The sequence below is a fragment of the Typha latifolia genome, chromosome 8, assembly GCF_019914945.1.
Source record: "Typha latifolia isolate L0001 chromosome 8, TyphaL0001v2, whole genome shotgun sequence".
NCBI classification, from domain to species: Eukaryota; Viridiplantae; Streptophyta; class Magnoliopsida; order Poales; family Typhaceae; genus Typha; species Typha latifolia.
The window spans coordinates 1,002,723-1,016,775 of NC_133093.1; the positions used below are offsets into that span (position 1 = coordinate 1,002,723).

At 36.4% G+C, this 14,053-nt stretch overlaps 2 protein-coding genes across 4 annotated transcripts; both read left to right on the forward strand.

The window, feature by feature from the left end:
- The first annotated feature begins 333 nt into the window (after positions 1–333).
- LOC140794140 (uncharacterized) lies at positions 334–4,566 on the forward strand. Of its 2 annotated transcripts, XM_073146022.1 has the most exons (4): positions 334–846; positions 1,570–1,713; positions 3,001–3,093; positions 4,218–4,566. In XM_073146022.1, exons 1-2 carry the CDS (start codon positions 447–449, stop codon positions 1,653–1,655), a joined length of 486 nt encoding a protein of 161 aa, XP_073002123.1. In that variant the 5' UTR covers positions 334–446; the 3' UTR covers positions 1,656–1,713; positions 3,001–3,093; positions 4,218–4,566. The 2 variants fall into 2 exon arrangements, with proteins under 2 accessions (XP_073002123.1, XP_073002124.1); XM_073146023.1 differs by lacking the exon at positions 1,570–1,713 and having other exon boundaries at positions 336–846.
- Positions 4,567–5,634: 1,068 nt separating this feature from the next.
- LOC140793487 (mediator of RNA polymerase II transcription subunit 8) lies at positions 5,635–13,972 on the forward strand. Of its 2 annotated transcripts, XR_012109974.1 has the most exons (13): positions 5,636–5,947; positions 6,415–6,539; positions 7,276–7,400; positions 7,491–7,674; positions 7,823–7,930; positions 8,160–8,227; positions 8,717–8,983; positions 10,780–10,836; positions 10,925–11,131; positions 12,048–12,101; positions 12,643–12,703; positions 13,152–13,207; positions 13,403–13,972. XR_012109974.1 is itself a non-coding variant. In XM_073144985.1 (12 exons), exons 1-12 carry the CDS (start codon positions 5,709–5,711, stop codon positions 13,576–13,578), a joined length of 1,671 nt encoding a protein of 556 aa, XP_073001086.1. In that variant the 5' UTR covers positions 5,635–5,708; the 3' UTR covers positions 13,579–13,972. The 2 variants fall into 2 exon arrangements, 1 of the variants encoding a protein (XP_073001086.1); XM_073144985.1 differs by lacking the exon at positions 13,152–13,207 and having other exon boundaries at positions 5,635–5,947.
- Positions 13,973–14,053: the final 81 nt, after the last annotated feature.

Here is a 14,053-nt window from a genome sequence, read left to right on the forward strand (position 1 = left end):
ATCCTCTCGTGTCGTTTAGATAGCGTAGTTGATCCAAAAACTTAAACAGATAGATGATAAATTAATAATGTATATCATATCTTTTAACATTATTAATATTTAGAATATTGATGACAAGATGGAGTTAAAATGAAATAATCAAGGTAAACATACAATTTTACAAGTGAGACCCTCAATAAAGAATTCAATTCAAGTAAACAAAGTAAATATTTTTGTAAAAATGCAATTTAACCCTAACAAAAGTTTCTAGAATCAATTTCGATTTTATTTAGATCTAAATTGAAAAATTACCTGGAGTTTATATTTTCTGTCTTGAGTTCCCAACCCAACACATACCCGAAACCCGACTCCATCTATAATCCTATAAATCTTCCTCTCTATCTCTCTCTCTCGTTTCGCAGCTCTCTTCTTCTCCGTTTCGATCTCTCCTCATCTCTCTCTTTCAAATGGCTCGATTCCTCTCCCAAACCCTAATCCGCGACTCACAAACCCTAACCCATCTACCCTCTGCCGCCGTGCTAGTTGGCCGCCGCGGCCGCTCGAGCCGCCCGGAGAAGGTGGAGCTCATCGAGGTGGAGGTGGAGGCGGAGTCGCCGGAGGTGGAGGTCCTTGGGATGCGCCGCCTCGAGGACGCCATCCACGGGATCATCGTGCGGCGATCGGCCCCCGATTGGCTCCCCTTCGTCCCCGGCGCATCGTACTGGGTCCCGCCGCCGCTGCGGCGGGGAGGGAGGCCCCTCGGTGTGGTCGAGCTCGTTGGCCAGATCGCGAATTCGATGACGGAGGAGGAGTCGCTCTCTTTCAGCTCAACGCGGGGATGGCCATCGGCGGCGTACTTCGTGGAAGGTGAGTGAGATCTGTGGTACTGGATTCATTTTGGGTAGTTTGGATTGTGATTAGGGTCTCCGAGATCTCGGATCTGGTGTTTTTGAGAGAAATTTTGTTTTTGCGTATAATTAAGCTATCAAAATTAAGATTTTATGTGATTCCGTTAGCCCTTTTTAGGAAGAAAATGCTGTGAGTTAATTCCCGTCAGTTATAAATAGATTGTGTGTTTCTTTTCCTTTAAATCCTGAATTTGGCCAATGGATTCTTGCAAGTACGATGGATTGCACGATTAGGCTTTTATCTTAAGATGCTGGATGCGCCTGTTAGGAATTGAATCTCATAAGTAGAAGCTTGAGGTTTTGAGTATCTTCTTGCAGTGAATACATTTGCCTGAAGATCTATTACAATATGTTCGTGCAAGTTATTTCTTTGGTAGGTTGATCCACTTATGCAAGTTATTTCAGATATGTTTAATTTCTTAGACAATTGAATTTTTTTGCTTAGTATCCTGCTAAGATACAGTTCATGTTTGTATCCGTTTAAAATCTGGTTGAAGCCGATCTGTATTTATATCCATTTAAGATCCGGTTTGTACCCGAAGATTATCTTTTTCTGTTTAATTAGGATATGATTTTAAATTTTACTATTTGTCCAATATTCGTATCCGAAGCAAAAATATGGATCAAAATATGAGTTGAGTACTATTGACCCTATTTTATCTCTAGACTTGTGTCTGTGTAGGATCTTACTCCAAGGAGCTGTTGTTAAGTGGTCCGAACCCCCACAAACAGGGGCATGGGGCAAGCCTTAACCGGCAGACCAAGTGAAGCTCTTTTCTGATACATGCCAATTAAAGATACTATATACCTCTGATGGAGATTAATGGTACTTGGCGTACAGACTAGATCAAATATGCCTTAAGTAGTTCAGTTTTGTTTGTCGTTGCTGTTAGATGGTCTGTACTGGCAATATACTGTCTGACATTTGGTTGCTGGTTGGTGGAATGGATGGTTATTTGTCTTCAGTGAATGCTTAAACTATAGAAGATTAAATTTGGAAGTGGGGGAGTTGGGGGAGAAATGAAAAGAATAGAAGAGATTGGGGGGCTCGCTCGTGGTTCAATCCAACCCTGATTTGGCAAAGAAGAAAAGGAAAAGGAATCTGTGGAAAACCTTATCTATATGCAATTTTTAAAAATAACAAAATTGCACCAGGAAATCTTTGCATATTAGGAAATCCTAGAGCTTAATGCCCAACAGAAGGAGAAAAAGAGGAAAGGGGCTATTTTGTCATCCATAAGGGGCTGCATGGACACTGGGTAGACCTCCATAGAAGTTCTGTCGTCCTCATCTTCTTTCTCTTGTATTTCCTATCATATTGCTGTACATAATTCAGAAATCATAAACAATTTAAACACGTGATATTTATTCAAGGAAAACCACCACATTAGCAAATGCCTATTATGCGGACTAGTTGTCTTCTAAATCATACAAAACCAGACTTTTTTCTAAAAAATTAAATGTCTCCCGATGCTCTTGAGGCCCAGACGCTTCCTGGTGCTTATTTGCTTGGTCAGTCAATACAATTAATGCTTCCTCAGTGTTGATCCAGCAGCACGATGAACTGTGCCGATTCATTCTCCAGCTCATCTGTTTGCTGACCTAAATCAAGATAAGTTTCAAGTTTTCCATCAATTGTACCAGTTGACTAGAATCATTAAATTAAACCTTTTGATTTTGTTGGATGACCCTCTTGACATCTTGTGGTAATGCAACAAATAGAACTGTCCCTTTTTGTTTGCAGTTGTGTGTGTTTTATCATTCCTTAGTCACAGCTGAAAGTAAATTAGTCTGAAAGTGGATTGCAAGCCACCATATACCCATTCTAGGATTATGAGGCCTCCTTCCAGGATTCTATCACTGTCTGTTTTGGACTTGTTTCACGCAGAGAGGAATTTAACAATTTTACTGTGCATATATGTACTCTTTTCTGGTAATTTATGTCTATTGTTCCAAATTTTGCGTGTAGTTACTATCTTTGTAGTTGGAGGTGGTCACTTCTGTCTCAATTTTTAAGTACAGCTTCAGATTATGAATGGATGGAAAATCAATAAGTTTGCTTCACTTATTTTATGATTCCTTAAAAGAGAATGCTTAAGTGATTCAATAACAGGTAGGTTTCCACGTCCAATGAAGAGGAGGGCAAGAAAGCCTGTGACACAAACAGATGATGAAGAAAGCTGACCGGTTCTTGACCTAACAAAGGGTGAGTTATTTTTGTTTCTCATCAGCAGGAAAAGTTATTATGTTTTCATTTATGTACGAGGATTTGAAGGGTTAAGGGTGTGTTGTCTCCATTGCTCTACATAATACTCTAGCACACGTGTCGCTAGAATTTGTACATGTGTATACTAAGGTTGTTGGCAGTTATAGCATTGAATTTTAGGGCTGTATATTGGACTAAGCATGGGAGCTCCTTTGTAAAAGTGGAGCTAAACAGAAGAAAAAGGAAATGTCTCGAGCATTGGGCAGGAAATTTATGGAGGTTTGCCAGTAGCTATTATACCTATAGGCAGCCTTCTCTCCTGCAGACAAAAGGAGGAAGAAGAGATCATTTTGTGATCAACTCACTAGGAGTCCAGATGTGGAGAGTGCCACGGTTTGCCGGTAGCTATTATAACTATAGGCAGCCTTCTTTCCCACAGACAAAAGGAGAAAGAAGAGATCATTCTATGATCAACTTATAGGGCTTTGTTTAGTTTAAGCTAAGCTCTGAACTTAATTAGTTAATTTTATTTCTTAATATTGATTTTTTAGGAAGTGAACTTTAAATATAAAAAGGATAAAAAGATGTTTGATTTCTGAACTAGGTTAGAGGTACTGAACTAGTTCAAAGAGAGTTCTTGAACTCAAAGCAAACAAGACCTGGGAGTCCAGAGGTGGAGTGCCACAGTTTGCTAGTAGCTATTATAACTATAGGCAGCCTTCTCTCCTACAGATGAAAGGAGGAAGAATAGATCATTCTATGATCAACTCACTAGAATTCCAGAGGTGGACTAGATGGCAGGGCAACTACCATTAAGTGGCAGTCTGGCCTTCCCGTTGTGCTAGTAGGTATTTTTCTTGCCTAAATGATATGAGCCCGGAAGTTGGTAACTAATTCTGAAGTATAAAATTTATGCCATTAGCTGTTTATAAATGCTTGTTGTAATTATCCTTTCAGCCAAATTGGAGGGATATATCTATCTATTGTTGCGCGATCAACATCTATGCATCTGAATATTAGTTTTTGGCAGTCTTTTTTTTGTTTGGCTTTTTCGCTGTTCCAGTTCTGTATACATCTTTGTCAACCTATTCTGAATGTTTTAACCCAAATTCTTTAATTCGCAGGCTCTGCTATAATGGAGAATGGAAATATTAAGCCCTCTTGCTCGTGCCGATTGTACATATAATATGATGTGGGCAATACCGGTCATTCAACTTCATGCCTCATGCAAAAAATATCCATGTAATTTAATTGAGTTAAAGGCTCTTCCAATGTAATGTCTCTGATTACTGTCAAATGGATTCACAGATGTACTATAGATGTTTATTCAGCAATACTAGTGACAAAATAGTGGTAACAGAAAACATGTTTACCGCACCAAGAATAGCTGCATGTGGCATAAAATTTGTGGGCATTTCCTGTACATCAAATTGTCAAATTTAATAATAGAGACTGGATGACATGCATTTCTAATCTGGCAAGTATTTTCAGATGGTCTGTAGTTTGGTTCTTTGTCACCTTCGTGTTAATTTTTTCAAGACCACTTCTTGTCATCAACAGCCAATGTTTTCTTTTTTGTTTATTGTCTTCTGTAAGTTTTTATGGTGATGTTATAGTCTGTGCGTATTGGGTCTTTATGTAGACTCTACAAAGCCACACGACTCTCGACTCTTCTATGCTTGTAATCTCGCCGTGGCCGGCTGTGGGCCCATCAAGACTTTTGTACGTCAGCTTATTCAAACTTCTGTTACGGACTTAAATCTTTTTTTTTTAATTAGTTTACTAATTTACACGATGCTTTTATCTTTTATTGTAAAATAAAGTAAGCTTCAAAGTAGAATTAGTGTAGATATTAAAACAGAGAGATGCTTCCGTAAGTTAGAGAAAACAATCTCTCTTCTTCTTCTTTTTTATATTCTCATTTTTATCTTTGAGTCGTTATCTTTAGATCCCTTTATAAGTAGAGAATTCAAACCTTTTATATAAAGACAAAATGAAACTTAGCTATTAAGATTCATAAATATATTTTCTAAATATTTAGAAGACTAGAGATAAGAGACTTCCTAAATATCTCCTCTAACTAGATGAAATTATAAGTTAGTTTTTAATTTATCTCAAAGTCAACAAAAATAGTTATCATCTATTTGTTTAACAATATTAGTGTCCATCAAATTTAGTTTTGCTATGACATCACTTAGGCTTCTAGATATTTTTGACACTAATATTTATTATTTTAGACTTGATATTATGTTTTTAATGTCTCTGAATGTGCATGAATACTTATATTTATTATTTTAGACTTAGATAATATGTTTTTAATGTCGTCCAATCTATTTGTAGCTAAGTATAAGATTTGCGAAGAATTTGTTGATATATCTCTTCTTTTTCCTACCTAATAAATTTTAATGATATACCCACAAAAAAGAAAAGGAAAAAAGGAAAATCTAATTACTACCCGTTCTATTGGGTTCGGGTTGGAACTTGAACACCAACCCTGGATCCATAAACAATATCTTATACAGATCCGACCCGCTTCAAGATGCCCAACCTTACGAGCCCTTCTTCGATCCGACTCCCGCGACACCAAAGAAGCAAGAAAAATACTAGCCTCGGCCATGGACGCGGCCGGAGGCGCGCAGCCGCAACAGGGGAAGCAAACGGCGGCGGCTCTGCTACCCACGTCGGCGGAAGCGGCCGCGCCGCTGCAGCCGAAAGCTGAGCGGCTGAATGCGGCGGTGCAGCAGCAGCTGAACCTGGAGTCGGTGAAGACCCGCGCCGTCGGGCTCTTCAAAGCCATATCTCGCATCCTCGAGGACTTCGACGCCTTCTCCCGAACCAATTCCAACCCCAAGTGGTAGTATATTTACCTCTTTGTCCCCCACGACGGGGAATCTACTCTAGGGTTTAGATTCTTCTTGTTTGCTGCTCGTGGTCGCCGTCCAAAATTACCTTCTTTGACATTTCTTTTTCTTGAATTTGGCATTTGAGTTTGCATCTTAACTCTCATGGATTTTAATACTATTGGGTTATCCTCGAGCCCGGTGTTTTGAAATTGTCGGCGGGCTTTATAGGGGATCTGATTGATAATTTAGGTCCTTAAAGCCGTTCAAGTCTTGTTGGTCATTTGATGGATTCAAAATGTTGTACGTGAGATTTTTCGCCTAACATGAGCATAATTTGCACGTGGGGTTATATTATTTGTTAAGTATCGTTTAGGTTTTCAGTGAAGAGATGACTATTTGGAAAAAATTTGATATTACTACTAGTAAATTTCTGCGGCATATGCTATTACTTAATCATATACCCATCTTTTCATGGCAGGCAGGATGTACTTGGACAGTTTTCGATGGTAAATATGGAACTTTTCAACATCGTGGAGGATATCAAGAAAGTCTCGAAGGCATTTGTGGTCTATCCTAGAAATGTGAATGCTGAAAATGCCACAAGTATGCTATTATACAATAAAGTCTTTGTTCATGATCAAATAAATTGGTGCATGTAGTTCTGAACTTCCAATAGTGAAATATCTGTTGCAAATTTATCCAATACTCAAATTATTTTACTTTCCAAAATGATTATCTTTGTACCTTCTTCTATTTATTAAGTATGGGCTAAACGATTAATAATGTAAGTGAGTTGGCACTAGGCTCTCCAATTGCAGGATCTTTATGCACCGAGATGCTCTCTATCAATTATGGAGTAGTAGTTGAGTAAAACTATGTCACTGTTAGACTGCTTTATGATCATTAATGAATCGGAGGGATATACCATCACAAGAAGTAATAGGAATAAATAGTTAATTATAGATATCTAAGCCTAACACATTTCAATAGACACATTGTTACGATGGAAGTCCTATGATATGAAATGCTATATTTTTAGCCTAAAAGCTTTTACTCACTAGTTATCTTAAGGTTAAAGCAGCTCAGTTTTAGTCTGCAATACTAGATTGGAATGTCCTCATTTTCTTTGATGTATGGTTTATTCTTTTCCTTCATATCAAGGGCAGTTTATTGTTATCTGTCAATATGTTACTGCTCAAATTTTTTAATCTTCTAGATTGTTTATATTTACTCTGTTCACATTATTAGTACTTTAAAGCTTGTGCTCATTCAGATGTTCTTCTTCACTATCTATTTTGCTTAGTATAGTGCTTTAGACTTATTGGCATGATTGTTACAGTACTGCCTGTTATGCTATCATCAAAGTTATTACCGGAGATGGAAACAGAGGATAATGCAAGGAGGGAACAATTGTTATATGGAATTACAAGCCTCCCTGTACATACGCAAATTGAGAAGTTGAAGGTAACCTATTATTCCATGTAACAATCATTCAATTAGATAGTTATCAGCTTTTGATCTTCAATTAGATAGTTAACATTTGGAGATATCCAGGCTAGAATTGATATGATTGGAGCTGCTTGTGAAGCTGCTGAGAAAGTGATTGTTGATTGCCGTAAAGCTTATGGATTGGGTTCACGTCAAGGGCCGACACTTGTTCCCACCCTGGATAAGGCACAAGCTGCGAAAATTCAAGAACAAGAGAATCTACTTAGAGCAGGAGTAAATTTTGGGGAAGGTGTTGCTTCTCATATTTGCATTGCTTTCTAAAAAACTCAATATAATGATGGAATTTTGTTCTTGTACTTGTGCATTTTGATTTTTGGCTTTTATGTATGCCATTTTTTAAGAACAATTGTTATTTCATAACCACCACTATTCTCCAGGCTTACGGATACCCGAAAATCAGAGGCATCCAACCTCTCCTCTTCCTAGCCATTTAGAGGGTGTGATCTCCTATGGAGATGGTGCACAGAATTTTGGGGACACTTCTGGTAAATTTCTTTATCTTCTTTATGCCAATGAAATGCTTTATTTTAATTGAATAGCACATGTTGATAGTCCATTATGTGGGATTTTCAATGCTAGGATTATGTTAATTGCTAGGATCTGGTGTTGCTTTTGATATGGATTCATGTTTTCTTTTTTCTTTTTATAGATATTCATCAAGAAGAACTTTATTGTTGAATGCAGCTTATTGATACTTATCATACTCTTTTGTAGGTGTGTATCCAAAGAATACTCCTTCATTTACAGCTAATGGTATTACCAACCAGGGAACTACAATGCAGGTTTTACTTATTAACCATGCAATTAGATTTTGTTTGCGGAAGTTACAGAGAACCTAATCTTGATATTTTAAGTATAAAAGGAAAAACATAAATAGTTGCTGCAGATTTTTCTGCTTTTCTTCCTATGCTCCTTTACCTTTAATTGGTTGTTTCTTAATTAATTGTCTTGCGAAATTGCTTCCTCTCATCATTTGCATCTTCTCATCTTCTCAACTTCCATGGTTTTTTTTTTTTTTAAATTTCATTGATTGCTTATTTATATTCCTATCCATTATGGTGTTGTTATGTATTATGGCGGTTCAGTTGAACCCTCCAGAAGGACGCAAAAGCCGTGCCAGAACGTAAACCTGAAAAATATAGGGAGATGTAATGGAGAAAAGCAAGCTGTAAAACTTGCAAAAAACTAATTACTGGTTGCAATTTTGCTAACTTGCCTGCTTTCTTATGCATATTCCTAGTTTACATGCAAGTTTTGTGTCCTCTGTGCAGGTTCCTGGTGGACAGTTAATTGGAAGATCAGCCCCATCACCCTCTGGTATTTCAGGGTCCACTTCCTTTGACAATGCATCTACACCTCCAATGCCATATGCTAATTCACCTAGATCTAGCACAAACATAATGAATACTCCATCTCCTCAGCAACAACTACAACAGCAACAACAGAGACAAAAGCTGATGCAAGTGCCTCAACATCAGCAGCAACTTCATGCTCAACAACAATTGAGGCCATCTTCAACTCCTGGGGTTTTGGGACAGGTAAATCAGTACGTTCACAATTTTTAGTTGTTTTGACTCCTTTGTGCTTAGGTTTTTATTGGAGTCTTTTTGTCTTTTTTAGCTATTAGCCTTTTGTTTGTTTGTATTTTGCATACAGAGAAGACATTGCTTTTGATTGGAAGGCCTAATCTTTATCTAACATATATGGAACAACCCTACAACTTTTCTTACAAATTTAGAATTACTATACTTTGAGATGTCAATTCCTGTGAAATTATCATTTGCTTCTGTAGTGATGAAAAAAAGACTCATGCTACTACTACAAATATCATGAGGTAACTAATGGCATCTTCTAACTTAATATGATGTAGAAAAGTTCTTGATATTTGTGGGTCAGTTCGGTACAAATTGGAGATATATTAAAAACCTAGACCTTTTTTTGTCCTTCAGTCATCATCAGAGCAGAAAAAGGTCAATTGAAACCGTAGAAGTATTATATAGGGGATTCACTGAGAAGTTGATCCTGGCGAGATTATTCTACACATCTGATGGCCAATAAATTCAAATCCTTTGTGGGATTTCCTGATATTTCCTCTGTTTTTCATTTTTTATGTGAGAGAAAGTGAGACCGTAGAAGTGAGGGTCTTTCTTAGAGTAATACTTGGGCTGAGCTGGATGAATCATTTTGTTTTCTATTCAGCTCTACATTAGTGAGGCAATGAGCGCAAATCCTAAATCTATACTTTTATGGTTTACATGTTTTTAATACATCAATCTAAATAGTAAAAAATAGCTCAATTATAAATTATCATAATGTAAAATTTGTTTTAACCCTATTATTATCTTTATTCCTTCTATGTAGACTACAAAAGTACCTAGGGAATTTGATAATTTGATCTAGATTTGTCCAAGTAGTTAGCAACAATGGTCGTGCCGATGGTGGCATGGCATGGCATGCCCTCGGCACGCCCCTACATGCCACTGAAATGCCTTTATTATAGTTTCAATAAAAAAATTAGGATATTTAAAGATGGTTTTTTGGTCTTTAGCATGCTAATCTTTGGTTTTGGTGTGAATATATATATATATATATATTAAAATTTATATTATAGTATTTTATCTTTAGATTATTTTTATAAATGCCCTATTTTATTAAAGAAATAGCAATAGTCAAATATAAATATTATTTAACACACAATATGATTGAATACATTCATTCATTCAAATTAATATTAATGATTGAATACTTCATAATATAATTAAACACATAATAATATTTAACATATAATATTAATTAATAATAGTTCAATAATTTAAAACAATATCTAGTTATGTAGAATAATGGGGAGGATCAAAAACTATTTACTGGCACAAAAATAACATGAGAATGTACACTTGGTAATGAAAGATGATTAATTAGTTGGTATCCAGTAAATTAAGTATCTAGGCAGAGATCTTAGGAATCTAGGTTGGTCACTTATATATTCCACTTTTTGACAATATCAGGGATCTAATCATAACAATTTAGAAATGCTTCCTCTTTCTATGTTTTCTTCCTAAGAGGTAGCTTTGTTCCCCTGAGCATACCATGTGGCCAAGTTTTATCATCTAATTCTTTCTTTGTCAAAATTCGGAGTTTGAATCTTTTGTCCTTTCCATTTTTTGGGATTGTAAAAGGGATCACTTCTGAAACTATTTTGTCATCCAACTTTTCAACCATGAAATGCGTAGTTCCTATTCGTTGGCTCTAGACCTGGCTAGGCCAGATGTCAGTAGTCTCAGATCCTAAATATACTAAAAGAGTTAGCATGATATGATTTGCATCTTGTTGGCAGAGCACAATGTCTCAGCTGCATGATCTACAGGGACAAACTCAACAGAAGTTACAACAGGTAATTTTTGAAACTAATCATTCCCTAATGTATGATGCTCACATAGACGGTCCATCTATTCATCATAACATACTTGGTTTTATTCTAGGTCTCTGGACAGCATCAGATTCAGTATTCTCAGCCCCTATCACAACAATTTCAAAATAGACAGATGCAGAGTGCACATATGCAACAAAGCATGGCACAAAATCAACTCAACCAAGGAAGTCAGCTTCGGAACCATTTAAGCCAGCTTGCTGGAGCTGGGAACAGTGCTTTGTTTAGTGCTGCCCAGGCATCACCAAACTCTCAGATGGTTATCATTTCTTTTCCTAGTTATTTCTTATTTTTTCCTGGTGTTGTTCAACTACATTGTCAGTAGTATAATTGTTGATGTTAAGGACTCCATTTTCTAATGCAAGTTAGTTTTCTGATATTCTGCATGACTATAGACTATGAATGCATAGAAGAAGTGTAAAATTCAATATGTTCTACTATGTGATCTTTCATCTTTCTATGGTTCCAACACAATTTTCAAGCCTGTTTGTTTTAGTGATGCCCCATATAGGGCAACTAATACAGTAGTTAAGCTATTAAAAGTGAACCTTTAATTTTCCAGGAATCGATTCTATCAAAGGTAGAACTATTCTTAAATATATCTCTGAAAAAATTGTGGAATGTTTGAAGTGGTGGCCTTTTGCAGTGTTCTGTGGTTTCCAAAAGACAATTTTAGACTTTTCGGAGAGCACGTGGGTACAACGATGTTGGCTTTATTGTGCAGTTTGGCTGTAGGTCAACCATTTGAAAGTAATAATTATCATTTGATTAAATATCAGGATCCAGCTCCATCACTTCACAAAGCAGAAATTGCAGTAAAATAATCTCCTCTCCTGAATATGTAAATAAAGTTGAGTGCAAGACAAATTTATCTTTAAAGACCAACTGTGCAAAAAGACAGTTTCTCAGTGTTTGTTTGGGATTGCAAGGAGAGAGAATGCTAATCAATATGTTGATGTTTCTCCTTCATAGATACCTTGAATTATTTGTGCTGGTTAGATATCAAAAACTTGCTAGCTGAGAGGGAGATTGCTACTTGCAACCATGACAGTTGAGATATCAAAACCTTGATATTTTGAAGCTTATTAATGTTGATTTATGTACTTGAAATAGAAGTTACAAAGATCTTGCTTCAGGAATATATTTGTTTCTTATTTTTGTTCTCTCGCTTTCAGATCACGAACATGTCTGCAACAATGCAATCACAATCTCTTTTGCCAAGAATGCAGGTCAGCTTATTCATTGCTCATCTTCTCTCTTAGTTGAACAGTCTATAGATATGAATTTTATTCAAAATATGTTAATTCTGCACAATCCAGTTACATATATTATCCTTATTTAAGGTTTCTAGTCATCATTAATATCAGAACATGAGTTTAAAAGTAAAGCTAACTTGAGTTAAATACATGCTAGTTACATGAAAGACTTTTCTTGGTTCCAAAGTGTAGAATAACTCATTCTCTCTAAACATTAGAAAGCAGAAAATGGAGATCAAGGATTGCATAATAAAAAGGTGGAAGCAGTAAGAACAAATGAAAAAGTGGAACGCATGCTCTTTTTATAAATTGATATCATATTAATTGTGTCAAACTGCAACATCAAAAACTGATGGCCAAATATATTGACATTTAGCTGCAATTCAATAAATCAAGCACGTAAATGCTGCTCCTTTTTTGGTTTATTTTTAACTCTTCATGTTGAAACAAGAGCATCTCTTAAGTCTTAACTACTTGTTTGCTCTGGCACTTATTTCTGTTCCTTTTGAATCAGTTTGGCTTAACTGGCAGCCATCCTCAAAGGAGTCATCAGTCCCAAATTTTAAATGATCAAAGTATGTGATTTATCCTTCTTCCTTTAGATGAATTTGTACAGCAGTAGTACTGGGAGGGGGGAAAATTAGTGTTTGTGATTTGGAAAAAAAAAGTTATGATTTATGAAGCGTGCTTAGCTAGAATGCAAGGAAAGAGTGTTGGATTTATAACATTCACTGCTTTTCTTTATGGAAGTAGCTGAAGACAACACTAACTTGTATCCTGGAACTGCTATAGCCACAAGATTTGGCTCTTTTCTTTTAAAGTTCAAATTTGATGTTTTACCATTAATTCTTTAATGCAAATACTATATAACTAGTTGATACAATAGGGCAGTAGTTGAGACTTGAGACAAGGAGTAATCGTCATTTAATTTTCTAATTGTTGGTAAATTAACTAAACCCTATGCACTCATGGCAAAGAAAATTATATAGAAAGATTCACTTTTTATGTCTTCTTTTTGTGTAGGATAGAAATCAGGATAACAAGCAGATTTTTTTACTTTATACCGTTTATTGTGAAAGGTAAAATAATAGTATGGTCCCTTGATACGTTAAGTTCTCTGTTCTATTTTTTTTTTCTGTTCCAATTACTATATGGTTGCAGTTCCCAATATGGGTAGATGTTCTTTTCATCCCTTGCCAACTTCCTGATGCTCTTAGTGGGGCTGGCAACTTTGCTTATCTAATTTACTAACATGACTTTCTTTCGTAATTTAGTGTTCGGTATGGGAGCCTCAAATTCTGCAAGCTTAGTAGGCATGCAACAACAACAACAAGGTGTGTTTGGAAACATGCCGACAAGTGCTCAGAACCTGCAACCTGGTATGGTAGGCCTTCCAAACCAGACACAGAATCCCAACTTCCCACAGCAGAGGCAGCAGAATCAGCAGTAAGTCATCGCTGACACAGTGGCATTACCTAGTGAGGTCTGGAAGAATGCAATTTTTGGGAAACAAGAGGCAAAACATGGTCAGCTGTGGGATAGATAACAGCATGTTTCCCAACTGTTATTTTCCAGTTAACCTGATATCTGTGGAGTTGGCTAGAGAAGTGGTGCTTAGAAGTATTTGTAACGGGGCACAAATTTGCCCGTAAGTTGTTTTTTTTTCTATTGTGGAACTTTAAGAGCAATGTGCATAGAAATACTCTTTGACTGGGCAAATTCCATGTACTTTGGCACGAGAAATTTGAAAATTTCTTATGGAAGTTGATTTGTTTTGTAAATTCACTCTACTTATTTTAGCAAACGGAGAAGGATGAATGAAAACATTTATGAGATGTTTATGATATCGATTGGCACTGATCTTGGATCACCATTCTTGTGTGATTATTAGTTTTTACTTGTATATTTTTGTTTCTCTCCAGTAG

Coding starts and splice junctions, on each gene's coding strand:
- LOC140794140 (XM_073146022.1), top strand. CDS start 447: ATGGCTCGATTCCTCTCCCAAACCCTAATCCGCGACTCACAAACCCTA. Junction 847..1,569: donor GGCGGCGTACTTCGTGGAAG/GTGAGTGAGATC, acceptor GTGTCTGTGTAG/GATCTTACTCCAAGGAGCTG.
- LOC140793487 (XM_073144985.1), top strand. CDS start 5,709: ATGGACGCGGCCGGAGGCGCGCAGCCGCAACAGGGGAAGCAAACGGCG. Junction 6,540..7,275: donor GAATGCTGAAAATGCCACAA/GTATGCTATTAT, acceptor TGATTGTTACAG/TACTGCCTGTTATGCTATCA. Junction 11,132..12,047: donor CATCACCAAACTCTCAGATG/GTTATCATTTCT, acceptor TCTCGCTTTCAG/ATCACGAACATGTCTGCAAC.